This window comes from Choloepus didactylus, chromosome 8 (genome assembly GCF_015220235.1).
Source record: "Choloepus didactylus isolate mChoDid1 chromosome 8, mChoDid1.pri, whole genome shotgun sequence".
NCBI lineage: Eukaryota > Metazoa > Chordata > Mammalia > Pilosa > Megalonychidae > Choloepus > Choloepus didactylus.
The window spans coordinates 25,860,507-25,880,839 of NC_051314.1; the positions used below are offsets into that span (position 1 = coordinate 25,860,507).

The 20,333-nt window shown below is 38.7% G+C and overlaps 1 protein-coding gene across 2 annotated transcripts in view; it reads left to right on the forward strand.

Annotated features, from left to right (window-relative positions):
* The window catches only part of C8H12orf42 (chromosome 8 C12orf42 homolog), a 206,081-nt gene that overhangs the window by 99,046 nt on the left and 86,702 nt on the right, over window positions 1-20,333 (forward strand). For both annotated transcript variants that reach the window (XM_037847232.1, XM_037847234.1), the window contains exon 3: window positions 11,766-11,877. In XM_037847232.1, the coding sequence (XP_037703160.1) occupies window positions 11,766-11,877 (112 nt within the window). The remainder of the gene's footprint in view (window positions 1-11,765; window positions 11,878-20,333) is intronic.

The following is a 20,333-nucleotide window of genomic DNA, read 5'->3' on the forward strand; positions in this document are numbered from 1 at the left end:
TAGGGAGTTATTTGTAATTTTATATATAGTAGCCTATGGTACCCTCACCGCCTTTCTTCTGCTCTGTTTCCATCCCAGAGCCAGGTAAACAATTTGTGAGCTAATATTTTTCTATGGAGAAACCAGAGAAAATATCTTCTCACTCCGTCTTTGACAAGTCTACTACTGGAAAGGTATATCTCACTATCTCATAATACTACAGTGAAGCCCACTAGTCCACAAGTTCAGTCTAAGCAAATCTTTAGTTTGCAGTCAGCTTTTTGGTGCCTATTGTGGTTTAAAACTGTGTGTTCCCCAGAAAAACATGTTCTTAAATCTAATCCATCCCTGTGGGTGTGAAGCTATTGTAAGTAGGAACTTTCAATGAGGTTACTGCAGTTAAGAAGGTATGGCCCAGCTCAGTCAGGTTGGGTCTTAATTGTAATATGACAGTCTTTTATAAACAGAGAGAAATTCAGACAGATAGAGAGAAAGTCAAAGAGAAAGCATCCAGAAGCTGAAATCAACAGAAACCAAAGGGAAAGACCAGGAGATGCCATCATATGCCTTGCCATGTGACAAACTAAAGACCAAAGATCAATAGCAGTCAGCCCCAGAACACCTGTCTTCAGAGAGAAAGCATTGTTTTGATGCCTTGATTTGGACTTTCTTTTAGCCTCTAAACTGTAAAGCTAATAAATTCCATTTGTTTAACCCTAACCATTTTATGGTATTTGCTTGAGAAGCCTGGGAGACTGAAACAGTGCCTTACTGTTGAATATGAATGTGCAATCAGGGGTCTCCAGAATCCTTCAGGAAGGCCTCTAATATAGGATAAACTAAAACACACTGAAGAGAGGAGCTCAGAGGAAATGGAAACAGTGCTGGGAGCAGAAAAATATTAGTAAAAGTCTAAGCAAACAATAAAAATAAAACCCAAACCCTAAAATCAAAATACTTTGGAGGAAATAAGGGATGATAGGAGAGCCATAAAATTAAGAACTGAATGCTAGAAAAAAGTCACAATGAAAACAAAAATAGGTGTTAGAAATTAAATATATTATAACAAAATTTGAAAAAAAATCTGTATAAGGGCCAGAAGATAACTTGAGGAACTCTCTTAGCTAGTAGAACCAAAATTTTTTTAAAAATGGAAAGCAAACAAGAACTAAGAAAATTAATGGGCTTATTCTAGGAAGTCTAGTATCCCACAATTTGTAGGAGTTCCAGGGGCGGGGGGGAGGTATATTTAAGAAAAAAAAAGAAATTTCTTATAACCAAAGGAGAGGATTTTCCAGATTAAAAGGGCTTACTTGAGTGCCTAACATAAGAAAACTGATACCCAGACTTTGTTATGAAGTTTATTTCAATAGTGACGAGATCATAAAAGTTTTCAGAGATGAACAAACAAACAAAAACCTGAAATAAACACCCCCCAAACAGATCACAAAGGAACATAAATCAGAATGGCATCAGGCTACATCAACTTTATATACCAGAAGACATGCCTTCAATGCCTTCACAAATTTGAGAGAAATCAATTTTGAACCTAGACGTCTATATTGAGCCAATCTCCACCAATCTAGTGGAAGGGTATATTGAGACACTTTCAGATATATAAGGTTACAAAAAATTTGCTTCCCATATACATTATTATTAGGAAACTACTCGAGGATGTGCTGTTGTGAAAGGAGGATGCATAGAATCTTGTAAATAGAAGATCCAGCAAGAGAATAGTGAAAGGAAATCGCAGGACAATTGTTATGTACCTGGCAGAGGGAAAGCAATCAGACCAGAGTGAGGTCCAAAGGTAGACAGATGTGGGGAAAGTGCTCCAGAAACAAAGAGATTGGAAAAGTAACTGAATCATTAATATTTACTTTGAAAAATATTGTTTGGTGTTTGATGATATGTTGGTGCATTTATAAAAATTTACTGGTAGGTACAAAGAAAACTAAGCCAAAAAAAAAAAAAAAAAGAAAAAAGAAGAAAATGAGGCAATTACTAACTCATGATAAAACAAAATGTTGAATGAATGAGAAAGGAAACAACCATAGTATGCTTAGTAGTTGTTCCGGACTGCCAGTGCTGCCATTATGCAAAATAACAGAAATAGATTGGCTTTTATAAAGGGGGTTTATTTGCTTACAAAATTAAAGTATTAAGGCTGTAAAGTGTCCAAGATAAGGCATCAGTGATAGGGTACCTTCACTGAAGGATGGCCAATGGCATTCGGAAAACCTCTTTTAGCTTGGAAGGCACATGGCTGGTGTCCGCTTGCTTTCAGGTTGCATTTCAAAATGGCATTCTCCAAAATGTCTCTGGACTTAGCTTCTCTGGGCAAACTGTGGACTGGTATCTTAAAGTGTCAGTAAAAGTCTGCTTTCAACAGCCATCTCCAAAATGCTTCTGTCTCAGCTGCAGCACTGAGCTCCTTCTGTCTGAGCTCCTATAATAGGATTCCAGTGATTAAATCAAGACCCATGCTGAACAGGCAGGGCCACACCTCCATGGAAATAATCTAATCAAAGGTATTACCCACAGTTGGGTGGGTCACATCTCCATGGAAACAACCTAATTCAAAGTTTCCAACCTAATCAACACTAACACATCTGCCCCCACAAGATTGCATTAAAGAACACAGCGTTTTGGAGGACATAATAAATCCAAACTGGCGCAGCAGTGAATGATTTTTTTTACATTGGTGTTCTGGTTTGCTAATGCTGCCATTTTGCAAAATACCAGAATTTGATTGGCTTTTATAAAGGGGGTTTATTTGGTTACAATGTTACAGTTTTAAGGCCATAAAGTGTCCAAGGTAAGGCATCAGCAATAGAGTACCTTCACTGGATAAAGGCCGTTGGCATCCGGGAAACCTCTGTTAGCTAGGAAGGCATGTGGCTGTCATCTGCTTGTTCCCAGGTTGTATTCTAGCTCCTCTCTCAGCTCCTGTGATTTCTTCAAAATGTTGCTTTTGGGGCATTTGTCCTCTCTTAGCTTCTCTGGAGCAAAGTGTCAGCAAATGTCTGCTTTCAAAGGCTATCTCCAAAATGTCTCTTTAAGCTGCAGCACTGAGGTTCTTCTGCTTGTGAGCCCCTTTATAAGACTCCAGTGAATGAATCAAGGCCCAGGTTTAATGGGCAGGGGTACACCTCCATGGAAACATTCAATCAGAGGTCACACCCTAACCAAAGGTGTCACTCACAGTTGGGTGGGTCACATCTTCATCGAAATGACCTAATCCCAATATCCCACGAAATTGGATTAAAAGATCATGGTTTTTTTCTTAGGGGACATAATACATCCAAACAGCACAATCGGCATAATGTAATACTGACAATTGGTTTAACAAAAAATATGGTATAATTATTTGGAGATGATAGAGTGAGGGAGAGAAGGAGAGAGAGAAATGTGTTTGGAAAGGGAGTTGGAGGACAGCTTAGAGAGCTAAACCCTCATTTTCTGTAAAAAGAACTCAATAGATAATGCTTGAAAGTAATGAATCAAGAAAAGCTGACATAAGCATTGTGTTTAGAAATGGGGAGGTAGGCATATCAGAAGAAATAGGACAAAGTGTTGAGAGTGTCTGTCTTTAGAGAACTGGATCTGAGAGTGAGGCAGGGTAAAGTCAGGAAATTATTTTTCTATTTTAAAACTTTCAGTGCTTTTTGGTAGTTTAACCATGTACATGCATTACTTTTGTGAATAAAATATTTACAAGTATTGTTTTTAAAAAAGTGAACAATAGGAATCTGGGTCCTCTCTTTTTACCTACATAGCTAATTACATTTGCCAAAGATTTTAATTATTTTTTGGTGTGCATTTCTAGAAAAAAATGTGGATTATTTTTGTTTTGTGTTCTAACCAAACCAAATTGTTGAAATCTTTTGAAGGTCTTCTTTGTCTCTTACTTCTGAGAACATTTATAGGCTCCCAAACACAGGCATTTATCCCATTAAAGTCACCTTTGGGTAAAATTCATATCATCTTCTCTATATTGAAAAAATAGATCTCTCTGTCAATTAGCCAATTAATTCATTAGTTTATTCATTTATCTCATAAATATTTATTGAAAACCTACTGTGTGCCAAGGATTGTTCCATGTGCTAGTGAAACAGTAGTGAACAAAACAGAAATCCCTGCCCTGTGGGGCTTACATTCTGGAGGAAGGAAACTGGGGCCTCTGTGCATGGTTGAGTAGGTTGTGCCCAACCCAGGTGGATCAGCTGAGAGGGTGGCAGTGGGAGCCAAATTACAGAGAAGTAGAAGATGAGATGAGTGAGCTAAGCACATACTGTGATGGCCTTGCAGGCTCTACTAATGGCTGCTCTCTTCTCCTGATTGAGTTGGGAGCCATTGGAGAGTTGTTATAAGAGGAACAGTATCATCAGATGTATCCTTAGAGACACTTTCTGACTGTTGCTTGGAGAACAGATTGTATGTATACCAAGAGCAGAAGCAGGGAGACTAGTTAGAGGCTGCTGTGGACAGCCAGCTGACAGAAGATGGTGGTTTGGCCAGGATGGTTCAGATGCAAATATCTTGGATACATAAAGTCATATGAAGGCCTTAGAATTTAGAACCCAATTCAACTTCTCATTCTTCCTCTAACTTGCACTATGTTTTTGTCCAATTCCCTTTAACTCTTTGAACACAGCTGCAAATATCTATAGACTGGCCTCAACACTTCATTTCAATCGAGGTTGTCATATGAGCTAACAAATAATTTTGGTCAAGAAGCTGCTTTTATTCCTTTAGAGGAAAAAGTTTATTCATTAATTTAATAAACATTATTGAGCATTCATTAGTGTCAGACCTTATCCTATGCTGGATATGTATCGATCAAAAATCTTCACTCTCCAGAAACTCTCTGTCTAGGGGACAGAACAATAACAAGAAACTGAAGTGTGTTTTAAGTGCCATGATCAAATTTGTACCAGGTTGCACAGTTCTATTTTATCTATCTATCTATCTATCTGTCTATCTGTCTATCTATCTATCTATCTATCTATCTATCTATCTATCTATCTACTTACCTATCTATCCATCTAATTACTTATTGACTTTCCTAGGAATGTCTTTAAATGAGGCATGCAATCTCAGGTTTGCCACAGTCCTGTCACTGACTTCCATTTTCCTTGGTTGCTTTATGTTGCCTGGCTCTTCTAAGCATTTGAGTTTGCTAACTATGGTAGAGATACACCTTAGCTTCTTCACTTGCAGAGTAAGAAAAGGACCTGCTCTACTTGCTTCCCAGGTTGGATATTGGGATTAGATTGAGGTAGCCTGTGACAAAGTTGTAAATAAGCAAATTGCAGCATGGGAAAGCAATTTCTAAATTACATTTCTAGGAATTTCACCTTGGTTACACATCCCAGGTGTCACAAGTTGTAGGACAAAAGAACTTGACCACTCTAAAAGTGTGGGTTTGACATTGAGGACTGCCAATTTAGTGGACCAAGCCCTCGACCTGGAGGCTTTCCTTTGTGAGGCTAGTTGCTGCAAGGGAGAGGCTAAGCCCACTTATAATTGTGCCTAGGAGACCCCCCCTCTTCCCGCCCAGAGAGCCTCTTTGTTGCTCAGATGTGGCTTGTCTCTCTCTCTAAGCCTACTAGGCAGGTGAACTCACTGCCCTCCCCTCTATGTGGGACATGACACCCAGGGGTGTAAATCCCCCTGGCAATGCAGGAAATGACTTCTGGAGATGAGCCTGGATCCAGCACTGTGGGATTGAGAGGATCTTCTTGACCAAAAGGGGGAAGAGAGATGAAACAAAATAAGATTCCAATGGCTGAGAGATTTCAAATGGAGGCAAGAGGTCAATTCTGGAGGGTAATCTTACACGCTATATAGATAACACTTTCTAGTTTTTAGTGTGTTGGATAGGCTAGAGGGAAATACCTGAAGCTGTCAAACTGCAACCCAGTGACCTTGATTCTTGGAGACAATTGTATAACTGTGTAGCTTGCACAGTGAAAACCTTGTGGCTTGCACTCCCTTTATCCAGTATATGGACAGATGAGTGGAAAATAGGGACAAAAATTAGATGAAGAATAGGGTGGGATGGAGGGGGTGGAAAGCTTTAGGCATTCTTTTTTTGCTTTTATTTTTATTTTGGAGTAAGGAAAAGGTTCAAAAATGGATTCTGGTGATGAATGCACAACTGTATGATGGTGCTGTGAATGACTGTACACTGTGGATGACTGTAAGGTGTGTGAATATATCTCAATTAAACTGTATTAAAAAAGTAAATGAACAATTGGGGGAAGAGGGGAATGGGATGTTTTGGATGTTCTTTTTTATTTTAAATTTAAAAAAATTTTTTGAGTAATGAAAATATTCAAAGTTTGTGGTGATAAAAGCACAACTATATGACGATACTGTGAACATCTGATTGTATACTTCGAATGATTGTATGTTATGTTGATTATATCTCAGTAAAATTGCATTAACAATGGAAAAAAAGTTGTGGGTTTGTTGATGGCATTCAGGGAAAGGAATGACATACATTTGCTTCATGATCATTATTGTTCCCACCATCATCACCATCGTCGTCATCATTAATCATCTATTAGAATTTACAAGAATTCTCAAAAATATTTGTGCATTGTAGAGACAATATTTCATCTAACGTGTGACAATATATGGCCAGTTGAAGATACTCAATGGATTGTAGATACCATTTTCTTTCAAAGTGGCAGGAAGGGATCTTTGAGGACAGAAAAAGGGACACTTCCCAATGACAAAGGTGATAAATGCGGAATTCACTCATTTGGTTCAGAATATTTTACCTTGTCCATTTGACTGAAAGAATTTAAACATTGGCCAAAAAATTAAATAAATACAATCAGGGCCAGCTACCTAATTTGTAGGATCCAGTACAAAATAAAAATGCAGGACTCCTTGTCCAAAAAGCAGGAAAAAAAGTACAGTTAATGATACTAAAATATAAAGCTTTTCCCTTAAAAATATTTTATTACTTATAATAAGGGTAATCTCAATACATGAGTGACAATATGAACTTATGGTCTTCAAAAATTAATATTTTTTGTGTCATAATTTTATATACTACAATAGGTGTTAACACTTTATTAATGTGTTCTCTCGATTGATCATAAGGTTTTTTTTCCCTGGCTTGCTTTATGAACACCCATTTTTAGGTCATCACAACTTGTACTTCTAGAAACTTCATTTTCAAGCTCACAAACAATTTTTAGACGTTTTTAATTTTTAGAAGAATCTTTTTGTTGATGCAAATGTTACTAGAGCTGTCAAGAGTATTTTACAGACTGACAACACTGGGATACATTTCTGATAAATTATTTTGACATAAATTTTAGTATATGTAGAGCTAATGATTCTTGCAGAACAGTTTCTTTAGAAAGATTTAACTCTTCACATGAATCAGCTTGAGGTCAATCTGAATTTAAGTATAGATTTATACAATGTCATTCTAATGTTACCTCTTGACATTTCCTATAATTTGTAGAGGTTGTATAAGAAACCAAACATGGCTTCATAATTTGTATGTAATTCAGAGCACCTGCAATTCCCTGGAGAGCTTCCTAATCCAGTGCAAAGTGAGAGGCTGGTTTCAGCTCCCCATTTCATCCATAGGTTACCAAAGAGATTGGCAACAACAAAATATCTCTTTATTTAAAATGTAAGGGTTTGGAGCAAATAGAATCTCTTTCACTTTTGGAGTAAGTGAATTATGTAGGATTCTAGGATTTTGTTTACTTGTTTGTTTGCTTTTTCACTCAGCTGGTTGGAAAATGAGTCATCCATATGAGAACTGATCAGTTTTACCCAGAGTGAAATAAACTGTTCCATGACCACAGACTGCATTTGAAACCCTAATGTCATAAATACACACCTCTGGGTACCAGGCAGATCAGGCAAGAGAATGTGACTCAACTAACTCAAACTGGCACACCAGAAAAGGAATTCAAAGTGGAAGACAACTCATCTGGTGCTGGTAACATGGCTGTGACAGCCACGGCATTGCAATCTCTCATAGTCAAACCTTGCTCCCAGAAGTGCCAATAGAATCTCATTATACCATGTTGGTTCTAAACTAATCAGTGCAGTCAATAGAATGTGACATGCTCATGTGCTCAGATCTGGGCATATGCTTCACTCCTGGAGTAGGGGGTTGGGGGTTGGGGACCTCACACAAACCACATGGATGAAGAAAGAGAGAAGCACGGGTCTCCAAAGGCTTATGCTGGAAAGTAGAATACAAGTATGTGAGGCAGTGAAAAGTAGCAAATGTCCTCCCCAGTCGTGGCGATAATGGAAGCTGTTGTACTCCCTTTGAATTAGAAAGTCAGGTTAGGGTAAGAGAATAGGCTAAAGTTTTACACACAGATCATTTGTTCCTAAATCCAGTTCGACCATCAGCATAAATAGGAGACAGTAACTGGCTATGGTCTACTTTTCACTGTATTGGCACAGCTCAGTATGAACTGGTTAAGAAACAGCGTGGAAATCACACTGGACATGATTGTTCTGCCTCAAATGGATAATGCTTCATACAGAAGAAATGATGGATGTATTCAATATTTGCATTAAGTGCTTTGAATTAGTATTCTGAGGGGCCATTCTCAATCACAAGATGAATTTACATTTGCTGAAATTTCATGCTCATTCCTTATCATGTCTCACTGTTCAGTTAAAGAATGGTTCTGGATTTCAGCAAAACACAAGTTCAAAACTTTCTGCTAAATGATAAGGCTGTTGAGAGAATCCAAACTTACTTTTGGTCTGTAACAGTGGTACTTTTTTCATTGGTGTACAAGGACAAATACTCAGGAACAGGAGCTCCAATCCCTTTTCCTCTCTTTTCTGTCCCCTATTACAATTGCAGCCAAGTGCCCTGGAACTGAGGCTTCCCTCACATATTGCCAAGAGACAGAGAGAATATGCCTTCGTTGGCTACTGTACTTGTATAATGGTTCCTAAAGCCAAGCAAGAAAGCCACAGTGATCTTGGCAAACAAACAATTGAAAAGTACAGGTGCTGGGAGTGTGCACAAGCCCAAAATCAACATGACTCAGGAGGAGAGGGGGTCGGATAACAAAGAAAGGTGCTTTTCATTCAGAGAAATTTATTTCTTTTAAATATTTGCAATCTGCAGCCCATGGCACATGTGGCCACTTGGTATTATTTCCTGACAAAGAGGAGGGCTGGGTAGCAATGAGCAGATGCTTAAGTGACCTGTGGCGTGAGGTGCACCATCCATCAAGAAGATCAATATTTACTGTTCTTGTATCTTTGTGGTGCAAGTTTGTTCTTCTTAAAAAAAAAAAATTACATGGGGGCTGTGCTTTAATATATAGAGCATTGACATCAGGTAGTGAATCAACTGAAAGCAGCAAGGTCTCACAGAGGGAAATAAGCATACCCCTCCCCTGCCCAATTATGAACTCTTCAGTATATTACAGAGTAAAACTCATCTGGCTCATGACATTAACAGTCTTTTCTCCATTCATTTTTTTATTCCAGTTAAATCAGACCTTGACGAAAGGTACAATTTGAATGTAATGCTGTGTGCAAAGTATGTTTTAAAACATGATTTAATTCAGTTCAGTTTGACTCAACATGTATGAATGAAGCAGCATGTCTGTGCTGGGCACTAGAGAGACTGAGATGAAGAAGAGGAGGGTTTTCTGCTTTACCCCTTCAGGGCCTCAGTTTCCCCACTTTGTCATACTTAGATCACAGAGGAGGCAGTGCTATGAGATAGGAGTGAACACATAAATAGATGCTAGATCATGACTAGCCTCCTATATCATGGAAAGGGTTTTGTATTTTAGGTCAAAGTGTGGTCAACATCTTTAATATGCATATGAATCAGCTGGGGATTTTGTTTAAATGCAGATCCTTATTCCTTAGACTCTCCATTTCTAAGAAACTCCTAAGAAATGCTATAATTGTCTGCAGACACATTTTGAGCCACAAGAATCTACTTGTTACTTATAACAATCACCTGTGATGCTTGGTAAAAATGCACATTCCTGGATCCTGCCCCAGACTTTTTGAATTAGAATCTGCATTTTAACATATTCTCCAGGTGATTTTTATGCACAGAAAAGTTTGAGAAATATTGCTTAAATGATGGGAAACCATTGAACACTGTTAAGAAGGCAAGTGAAGGTGAAAGGAGAATTGCATTGAAGTGATCTACAAGCAGAGAAACTGGTGAAGAGGCTAAGGCAGAGAGGCTGAAGAGGAGGGAATGGGCTTGGAATTCAGCAGGTGGGATTAACGGGATTTGGTCGCCAGGGAAAATGGGAGCTATAATGGGTAGGAAGAGGCCAAGGTGACCTTCCGTGCTCTGGTTTGGATGCCTGGATTGTTGATTGTGCCATGCTAAGGTGGGGAAGCAGACTGGTGAAGGGTTTAGGAATGTGGGGTTTGGAGAAGGAAAAAGTGGATGTGAGGTCTGCCTGCAACATTTACTAATTACATGGCCTTGGTAACTTGCTTAGTTTTTCATCTGTACAATGGGGATAATGGTTGTTGTGAGATAGTATTATTCCATTTTGTAAAGGTGGAAACTGTGGAATGGGGAGGGTAAGTCACCCCAGCTTGAACAGACAGAGAGGAGAGGAGATGATGAGCTTTAGACATGGTCTTTCATGTCTCTTCAGCCCCTGCTCTTGACATTGCCTTCCAGCCTTGTCCACAGATAGATGATCTCCAGGTGGACAGTGGAGCCAACCCAGCCATGCAATTATTTCCCCCCTCATTTCACTTTTTTTCAAGGTTTCTCACTCTTTCTATCACTACTGCTCCTACCCTCTCCTTTTAAAATTGTAGAAGCCCACTTCCTTTCATTTTTCTTAGCTCACTTGAGATGATTTTTCAAAAAAGGCTTGACATGATACCAGGTGAACATGGAAATAAAGAAAATGTTGGCAGCAAAAAAGCAATGAGGTTAACAAAGTACAGGTTTTGGACCCTTCCTCAGCTAATCTGCCATAGCATGTCACTGGACAGTTTAATGTGGATCACTCATTTCCCAATTCTTTTCCTGCCTTTTAAGAGGTATGTGTCTTCTTAAGCCTCCATCCCTACATTTTTGTCATAGCTACTTTGCCTCCTTGATCTGTAGTCATGGCAAAGTGTGAGTTTTTATTCTGATACTCCTCTAGGGTCCTCCCATTCAGCTAAAAGTTTCTGGGTTGAGACACCAGCCTTTTTTTCAATGAATCTGTGTAGCTAGAGTGAGCCATATGGTTTTTTTTAGGGTGACACAATGAAAGCCTCAGCCTTTAGGTAAGATCCTATCCTCATCCAGAGTGGCTTGGTCTCTTATAGTCACAGCAGGCTAATGATACCTAAACACATAACATCTGTAATAACCAAACGATAAAAACTACACACATTCACGAGTAGGCAGACCCTCATCATTTTTTCATCCCCTTTACTCCCTTGTTTTTCTTCTTAGCAGTAGCTGACTTACTATAGAAGTATTTTTTTTTTTTCTGTGAACTTCCAGTAGACTGTCAGTTTCATAAAAACGGGGACTTCATCCATTGTGATCCCAGTGTTTAGAACAATGTCTGGCATGTCATTTAATTCAATAAAAAGTTTGCTTCTTTAATGAAACACATGAGAAGAATGAGCATGTATAGGTAGCTGGAGTCAGCAAAACAAAAACAAAAAAACTTTAAAAATACACTGCTTTATTTAGGGAAGTAAGAGCATAGGTGGGTTGGGTTATTTTTGGAGCCACTGACCTAATTTTATTTTGTGTATTTCCCCCCTCTACCTTATAGCACAGCCCTCATCATGAGAGAACTGCCTTGCCCTGCTCCAGATTTGTTGTTCACATGAAGAATTTCTCTGAATCTCCTAAATTTAGTGAACTACACTTTCTGCATTTTCCAGGTAAATTAAAAAATAATCCCAAGAAAGACTTTTCTTTTCAAAGAAACTGTGGAATATGTACAGGTTAAAACCATAAGGACTTTACTGAAGAGCATGTGAGCTGTGTTTCAGAGTGGCCACAAAAGAGGTAATTTGTTGGTTTATGAAGTTGGTAAATCCAAAGGATGGACTGTATTAAGGCATAGCTGGATCCAGGGTTCACGGATACCACTAATATCACTATTATAATAGTCTTTCTACACTTCATTCTCCATGTTGGCTCCATTCCCATGTTGGCTTATTTTCAGGATGGATGGGAATAATGGGTCTGGCAGCTACAGGCACAAGTGATTATTAAAGCTGTGATCTCAAAAGAAAAGAAACTCTTTTGCATCCACCATCCATAACAGTCCCTACCTCCTATCCAGTGACTTTGGTTGGCCATACTTGGGCTACATGTCTACCACTGGGATGGTGTGTTTGGGGAATGGAGCATGGCAATCAACTCTTGCAACCCATGAGGCAGGGGAAGCAGACTCCTTGATCAACAACTGCATCTAAAATATGTGCATGTCTTTGGGTGTGAGAGGGAGAGAGAGAGAGAGAGAATGTTTCCCCAAAATAAATTGATGTGAGACAAGCAAAAGAATATCATTTGGTGTCAGAGCTAAAGTGATGTGTTGTTGTATTATTTATAAACAACACTGCCACAATTGAGTATTATGAGGATGGCCTGAAACAATCCATAAATTCTACCTTGAAGACCATTTCACCGACCTGAAAGGTTAAATGTATTTATATGCCCAATTTAGTTTCTAAGAGGAAACAAAAATTTTAGGATACCCAGAATTGATAAAACAGGTGTTAAAGGAAAAACTTTTCATGCAGTTTAGGATCTCACAGCTTTATCGAACAATTCAAGAATAAGGCAGTATTCCATCCAACTAATAGAGGGAGAAAAGGCAGGGTTTATATAGGAAGGCTTCTGCAATCCAGAAGGAAGCTAGTAGCATAAATGACCCTATTGGCTGCATGAAGGCATTTATGCTTATTTGGCTAACACCAAGCCAGCGGGGGGACACACAACCTAAACTGGGGGTGGTGGACACTGAATGGTTGGCTGAATCCAGACTATGATTGGTTTACCTTAGTTTTCAGGTTCTTGGGAGCCCAGCCTTCAAGCAAGGAACTAAGTTAAACTTTGGTTTGCTGATGTGTGGCTTAGCATGAGCAACTCCATCTTGGACGCATGTGCATTATTTAACACAGGCATCTCCTATGCTTTTTCTTGGACAATTTGTTGTTTTAGAATGTAGTCATTTATTTACTTGTGTTTATGTATTGGCAAGTTTACTTTTGCCTATGTGTAAATATCAGAGCTCTTGAAATGCTTGGTTGATATTATGATAGTTGCGAAGTTTTAGAGTAATGCAATTTTAATGAGTTCTTTTGTGAATCACATTTTAATACCCACTTCTTTCTCTAAGAAAAGAAAAAAAATTAGAAAACTTTCAGGAGGTAATACATTCACATGGTTCAAAAACTAAAACAATTGCAACCAAAAAGCAAAAGAGGTATACAGTGGGAAGTCTTGTTTCTATGCCTGCTCCAATCTGCCCTTCTCCCTCTTCCACCAGGAAACCACTATCATTGGTTTCTTGGGAATCTTTCCCCATGTTCTCTAGGCAAATAAAAAAGTGTGCTTAGGAGCAAAGAGAAGTGCATGGGAGAGAAGGGCAGCTGAGTTCATCCAAAGGTGAAACCACTTTGATAAATCTAAGTGTTATGAATGTGGGGAAAGTGGACACTTGTTATGCCTGTCCTAAAAATGTTCTTGGAGAATACGAACCTCCAAATAAGAAAGAGAAGGAGAAGAAAAAAGAAAATTCCAGAACTGGAAGAAGAAATCAAGGAAGTAGAATAGTGAAGATAAAGGGAAGATCCTGCTCTTAGCCTCGGTCAGGCCAGAGCTTTCCAGCAGCCGAAATTGAAGGAGAAAAGATGGAAACCCAGTTCAGGGGACCCCTCAACATCAGATGACTCAAGATGCCCAAGGATAAAGAAAAACACATATTTCAGTGATGAAGAACTTACTGATTAAAATTAATATTTATCATGTAGATATCATTAAAATAAAAAAAAGTACAAAGTTCAGTTGGAGACTGAAGATTACTTTTAGAACTTTAAGCATAAGAACCCTTGATACTGAATAGATTTTTACTATAAAATAGTTCACAGGAAATTGAAAAATGATGTCAAATATCATGTTTTTATCTATCTTGGCAGAGTAATAAAAATCAAGATTTGCTAATAACCATTAATCCTGAAAACAACTAATTTTAATAAGAATAAGAAAATTTAATACTATTACAGTAATACTACTGTCGTCCCAAAAATGAAGGTATATATTAAAAGGGTTTATTTGAGAAGCTCATTATAAAAGCTTTATTCATGTCTGATTGGTTTACATGAATACTTTTGAAATGTTTAATCTTTAAAACAAAAACTTCATAAAAACTGAAAAAAGTTGAATGATTTATTGTTATTAAATGTTAATAAAGTTTTCAGGAAAATTTTTTTTTTTTTTTAAAAAGTGCATGGAAGCAGTAGCACTCTGAAACTGCTGTCTTCACTTAACATTATATCTTGGAGGCTTTTCCACACTACATTGAGAGCTTTCTCATTCATTTAGTGTGTGTGGGGTGTGTGTGTGTGTGTGTGTGTGTGTGTGTGTGTGTGTGTGTGTAGCTTGTCATTTGCTTAATGTCATCCTTTATTTTAGAACTTTTCATTGTATAACATATAATAATGCAAATTCCCCATGTTTACCACTTTCAAGTACACAATTCAGTGGTATTAATTACATTCACAATATTGTGCTACCTTCACCCAGAATATTTTTAATGGCTATTCCTTAATTTATTTAGCCAGTTTTCTCTGATGAACACTAGTGATTCCCCAAAAAGGCCCAATAAAATAAAATGGATTCCATCTTTTAGAACTTTGATGACACATTTTAAAAATGGGTTTCACCCAGCCCACTTTTGTTAGTTTTATAGAAAGAAAAATTTAGGTTTAGATCTAGCCAATTGATATAATTCAATAAGCATAATGTTGACCTCTTAATTCTTATCAAAATACAAGGGAGGAACAAAGAATATCATTTTCACTGTCTGAAAAATAATTTGGCTTCAAGAGTCAGTATACCAGTGTTTTAGTTTGCAAAGGCTGCAGTCATGTTGGATTAAGTCCTGCCCTCATTCAGTTTGGCTTCATCCTAATAGGATCTTTGAGGATCCTGTTTCCAAAGAGTTCACGTCCACAGGACTAGGGGTCAGTACTTGAGCATGCCTTTGTGAGAACCTGATTCAATCCAAAACAATCAAGATCTTGAGATTTGAGATTATGGATATAATTTTGAGAAATGCCATGGTTTGTAATTACATGGCTTGCTCTAATGGTTCTAAATTGTTTGACATTTTGATATGTGTCTTAACTATGGGACCAACAAGGATTGGGATGACAGGGTTGAGGGGCACTGATGCGTGATGAGTGGGAATAGAAAGGCAGTCTAGAATCTCCGGAGATGAGGGAATCACTTGGTTGTAGGTTGGCTTCATGCTTGGAACAGATGAACAGCAGCATTTTGGCTCTGGGAGCTAAAGATGGACAGAAGTAGAGCCCCTGCCAGTTGCCAATAGGATGGGGGACAGAGTTAGCTGCCTGGGAGCAGAGATTAGCTTGGCTAGGTTAGTTGCTAGGCAATTGGAAGCCATCACATTGTTTTCTTTTTCAAAAACAAAGGAATAATGTAATTCAATTTGTATCTAGCAGTTAGAGGACAGCGATTGAGGGGGCTGTTTTGCAGGTAGGAAAACCACATTTGAGGGTATTAATCTAAGTGAGAAATGATAAGGGCATGAACATGGCAGTGAAGTTAGAGGAAAGGGGATGACTAGGAGAGGTATTTAGGAGGTGATGTCAACAGGACTTGATCGTAGATTAAAGATGAGGATTGAGGGGAGGGTTTCATGTACCTGTGAATGAAGGAATAAAGTCATTCTGCAAACACAGAAGTGAGCAAGGCAGCCAAAGTTCCTGCCCTCTTAGAATTTGCCTATTAGGGAAAGGAGTCAATTAATAAGCAAGCAAATAGATAAGCATGCTTATTACATGTTAAAATAAAAGCTCTGAAGAAAGTAAGCTGATGTCGCATCATATCACTTTAAAGCTATCCCCTCTCTCTGACAACTGCTGATTTATGTCCCTATATGTTTGCCTTTTCCAGAATATCACATAAATTGAGTCATACAGTGTATAATCTTTGAAGTCTAACTTCTTTCACTTAGCATGAAGTATTTGAGATTCATCCTTGTTATTGTGTATAGTGGTAGTTTATTCCTTTTTACTGCTCAGCAGTATTCTGTTGTATGAATTTAGCCATTTCTTTATCCACCCACAGGTTGAAGGACATTGGGGTTCTTTCAGTTTGGGGATCATTTTTACATAAACTTTTATTTGATGATGGAAGTATTCTATACATTGGAATTGTGATAGTGGTTATAAATCTGTGTTTGTCAAAACTCAGAATGGTACACTAAAGAGGATGAGTTTTATACTCTCCATAAATTATAATTCAATAAGCCTGAGTTTTTTGGTAAAAGCTTATTTACCCCCCCCCCCAAAAAAAAATCAAAGGAAAAGAAAAAGATAAAGAAAAGAAAAGGGATGAATGAATGAGGGTAACTGAGGGGAAGGCAGAGAGTTGGGGGCTGTTTAAGATATGATGGTCAGGGAAGACCTCCATGAGGGGTTGACATTCAGCTTGAGATATATGTGCTTGCTGTGTTCCAAAAAGAGAAAGGAAATGAGTGTGGCCGGAATATAGTTAATAAATAGGAGAGTAGTATGAATTGAGGTTAAGAGGCAAGTAGGGTCCAGATTCTGTTGCTTTTATATCACAATGAGGAGTTTTTGGATTTTATCCTAAGTGTAGTGAAAACCAGTTGAGGAGTTTAGGTGGGAATTTGCCATCTTCTGATATACTCTTTAAAATGATCACATGGCTGTCAGAAAAGTGGGAAACTTTTGGCAGACTACAGCAAAATCCCAAGTGAAAAATGAAGGCACACTGGATAAAGCTAATGGCAGTGAAGATGGAAATGAGTGGATAGAGGTTAGAAACAATTTGTAGATGAATGAAAGCAACAAGACTTGTTGATAGTTAGCCTGTGGGGGTAAAGAAAGGTAAAAATCCAGGATGAATCCTAAGTTTTTTGTGGGAACAAACTGGATGACCGTATGTCATTTACTGGGTTGGGGGATTATTGAGTGAGGATAAGTTTTAGAAAGGAAAATAGAGAGTAGAATAAGGTCTCCTTTTCCCCATGAGCTCAGTCACAAAGTCGGGGAGTTGTGGAAGTTGCTATTCAGTCAGTCTGGATTAATAGCTTTCACCACTGAAATGGCTCCTCCCAGATGATGCCTCAACCACCATTTCTTGATTAATTCCTGCAGTCACACATCCCTGGGATATCTTTAGTTTCCATTCTTCTTAGGACTTAACTGAGAAGAATGTCACACAATTACAAAAACGGTCACTAATGATGCATCACACCCTTCAATGTATACCATGTTAAAATGTGCTTTCCTATTTCCCCCCACCAAGAACATATGTTTAGTTTTCCACCCCTTGAAACTGGGGTTGGCCATATAACTTGTTTTGGCCAATGGGACATCAGAAAAAAATGCCGCAAATAGAGACTTGAAAAGTGCTCGCACATTATTCTCTCTCACTACTATGAATCCTTCCATCATTCTATGAATGAGCCCAAGCTATCCTGTGGGGTGATGAGAAACATGAGCTTGTCAGCCCAGCTGACAGGCAGACATGTGAGTGAAGCTCCCTCTAAACCAAAATGTCTGCTTTTTGTCAGATATGTCACTGTCACCCTAAAATCTTCAGCCATAGTCACACTGGCTTAGAACAGAACTGCCCAGTCAGCCATACAACCATGGGAAATTATATATATATATATATAATATGTGTGTATACATATATATATATAATGTGTGTATATATATATCTTACATATAAGCCAGAAAGTTTTGGAGTGGTTTACCATGCAGCAAAAACTGACACACCACAAAGAGTTTCAGTGGTAGTAACCAATCTCAGACTTACTGCTGCCTGAATTTAGCCCATGGCTGACTTTACTACCTGGTCTTATTTTCAAATGAATAGTGGAACAAATATAACACCTAACCAAGCTGGCCAACAAAAAGGATTGAAACTGATCTACAGTAGAAACTTGTGGGAATTTTTGGTCAAGGTTGGCTCCAAGTTACCTCATAGTGGAGCATCCTGACTATGATCATGAGGTCAGAAACCAAACCCAGGATGACTGCAATGGTCAAAGAAGGAGTGATTGGAGTCGCAACTGGCCTGCTTAGACTTTGCCTTCAGCAGAGAAGTGGAACATTACTCTTGTAACATACTGTTCCAGTTTGCTAATGCTGTCATTATGCAAAATACCAGAAATGGATTGACTTTTATAAAGGATATTTATTAGGTTGCAAATTTACAGTTCTCAGGCCATATAAGAGTCCAAACTAAGGCATCAACAAGATGATACCGTCACTAAAGAACAGCTGATGGTGTCCAGAACACCTCTGTCAGCTGGGAAAGCAGGTGGCTGGCGTCTGCTGTTACTTTGCTCCTGTGTGCACTGCTTTCAGCTTCTGATTCTGGTGGCTTTCTCTCTAAACATCTGGGAATCCTCTCTTAGTTTCTTTGGGGCAAACTCTGGGCTTCATCTCTTAGCTTAGCATCTCCAAATTCTTTCTGTCTGCATCTGCAAGCATCTGGGTCTATGTCAGTTCTTAGCTCTCCTGGGGGCAAACTCTGAATTACATATCTTAGCTTCTCTCCAAAATCTCTCTCTTAGCTTCTCTTAAGGACTCCAGTGATCTAATTAAGACCCACCCTGAATGGGTGGGTCCACATCTCCAAGGAAATAATATAATCAGAGTTCCCACCCACAAAATTGGATTAAAACAACATGGCTCTTCTGGGGGCCATAACAGCTACAAACTGGCACAGGAGGGAAAAGCTAGTTAGCATCAAATACTAAAGAAAGACAAATAAGAAACATGCTAAGAATGTTCATTTGATTTAACAACTAGGATGTCTAGGTAACTTTGGCAAGAACAGTTTTTGTAGAGTCATGAGCTTAAACCAGGCTTTTGGGACTTGAGGAGTGAAGGAGACCACAGGTGATCCAGCCCTACCTCAAGTATCAGCTGTGTGACTTAATGCAAGGGGCTTAACCTCTCTGAGTCAGTGTCCTCAATAAAGTAAATGGTGGAGGAGACTGGGTGACCTACCATCCACCATTTTTAAACATTTTTTAATCAACCAGTAAGAACTCAGTGGGTGAATCAGCATAATGTTGTAGAAATTACTTTTTTTTTTCAGGTGAGGATGGGGACAATGTTCAGCCAAAATTTGTTACTTCCCACTTACCAGTTGCCTTAGTGATGCTCCTTTTAGATCCAGAGACACACCTCAGTATAGCTGTAGATGCAGGCAAGAGTCTGTGTATGCTCAGACACACACATTCACACACACACAAATCATGTTCTCCAGAGACCAATACTAACAAATAACAAGACTACAAATATGCAGATCATACCACAGATTCAACTAACACTTATTAACAAGCTACCATGTTCAGGGTGCTTGTCTCGGTGTTGGTGACACACAGATGGTGAGGTTAGGAATTTACCTAAAGGATGAGGTAGCTGATAATAAGTTATATGATACAATTTTACAAATATTTATTAAATGCTGTCTCTGTGATAAGCACTTGTGTTGAGTCCTGGGGGTAGCCAGAAGAGAAGCGTGGATATGGTCTTACCTGGTTGAAGGGAGTGTAAAATTACTTCTAACCGGTAAGCGTCAGAAGCGTTCAGCTTTCCTATCAACCACATTGACCGATATCGACTAGGTGACTTCAGAATTTGCAGTAGGGTAAGGGATCATAGCCTCAAAAAATAGGGAGACAGGGGTCAGACATGGGAGAGGGACTAGCCTGATTTTATTTCTCTCTTCTAGAACTGAAAATCAAATGATGCCCATGTCCCTAAACGTGCTTTGGGAAGGTTTCTGTAATAACTACACCACGTGGCCAGTCCACTGACACTGAGCGCAGCCTCCAGTCAATTCTTTCCCTAGAAAAGTCTCAGAAAGGGTGGAGACGCATTGAGGTTTCCTGGAGAAGTCTCATTTTTGCTCCTACCAAGCAAATCAGAAGAGACAGATGGCTTTCAGATGTCCTAATTGGTCCTGAAGTTCTTCACCCCAGTTTTCAGAAACACATTACAGCAGACTGAAGGCCACTGAAGCCTGTCCCTTGCCAGGAAAATTCCCCCTCAGTTTCCCTGAAGCAGTCTTTATCTTTCTTTGGCATATCCAA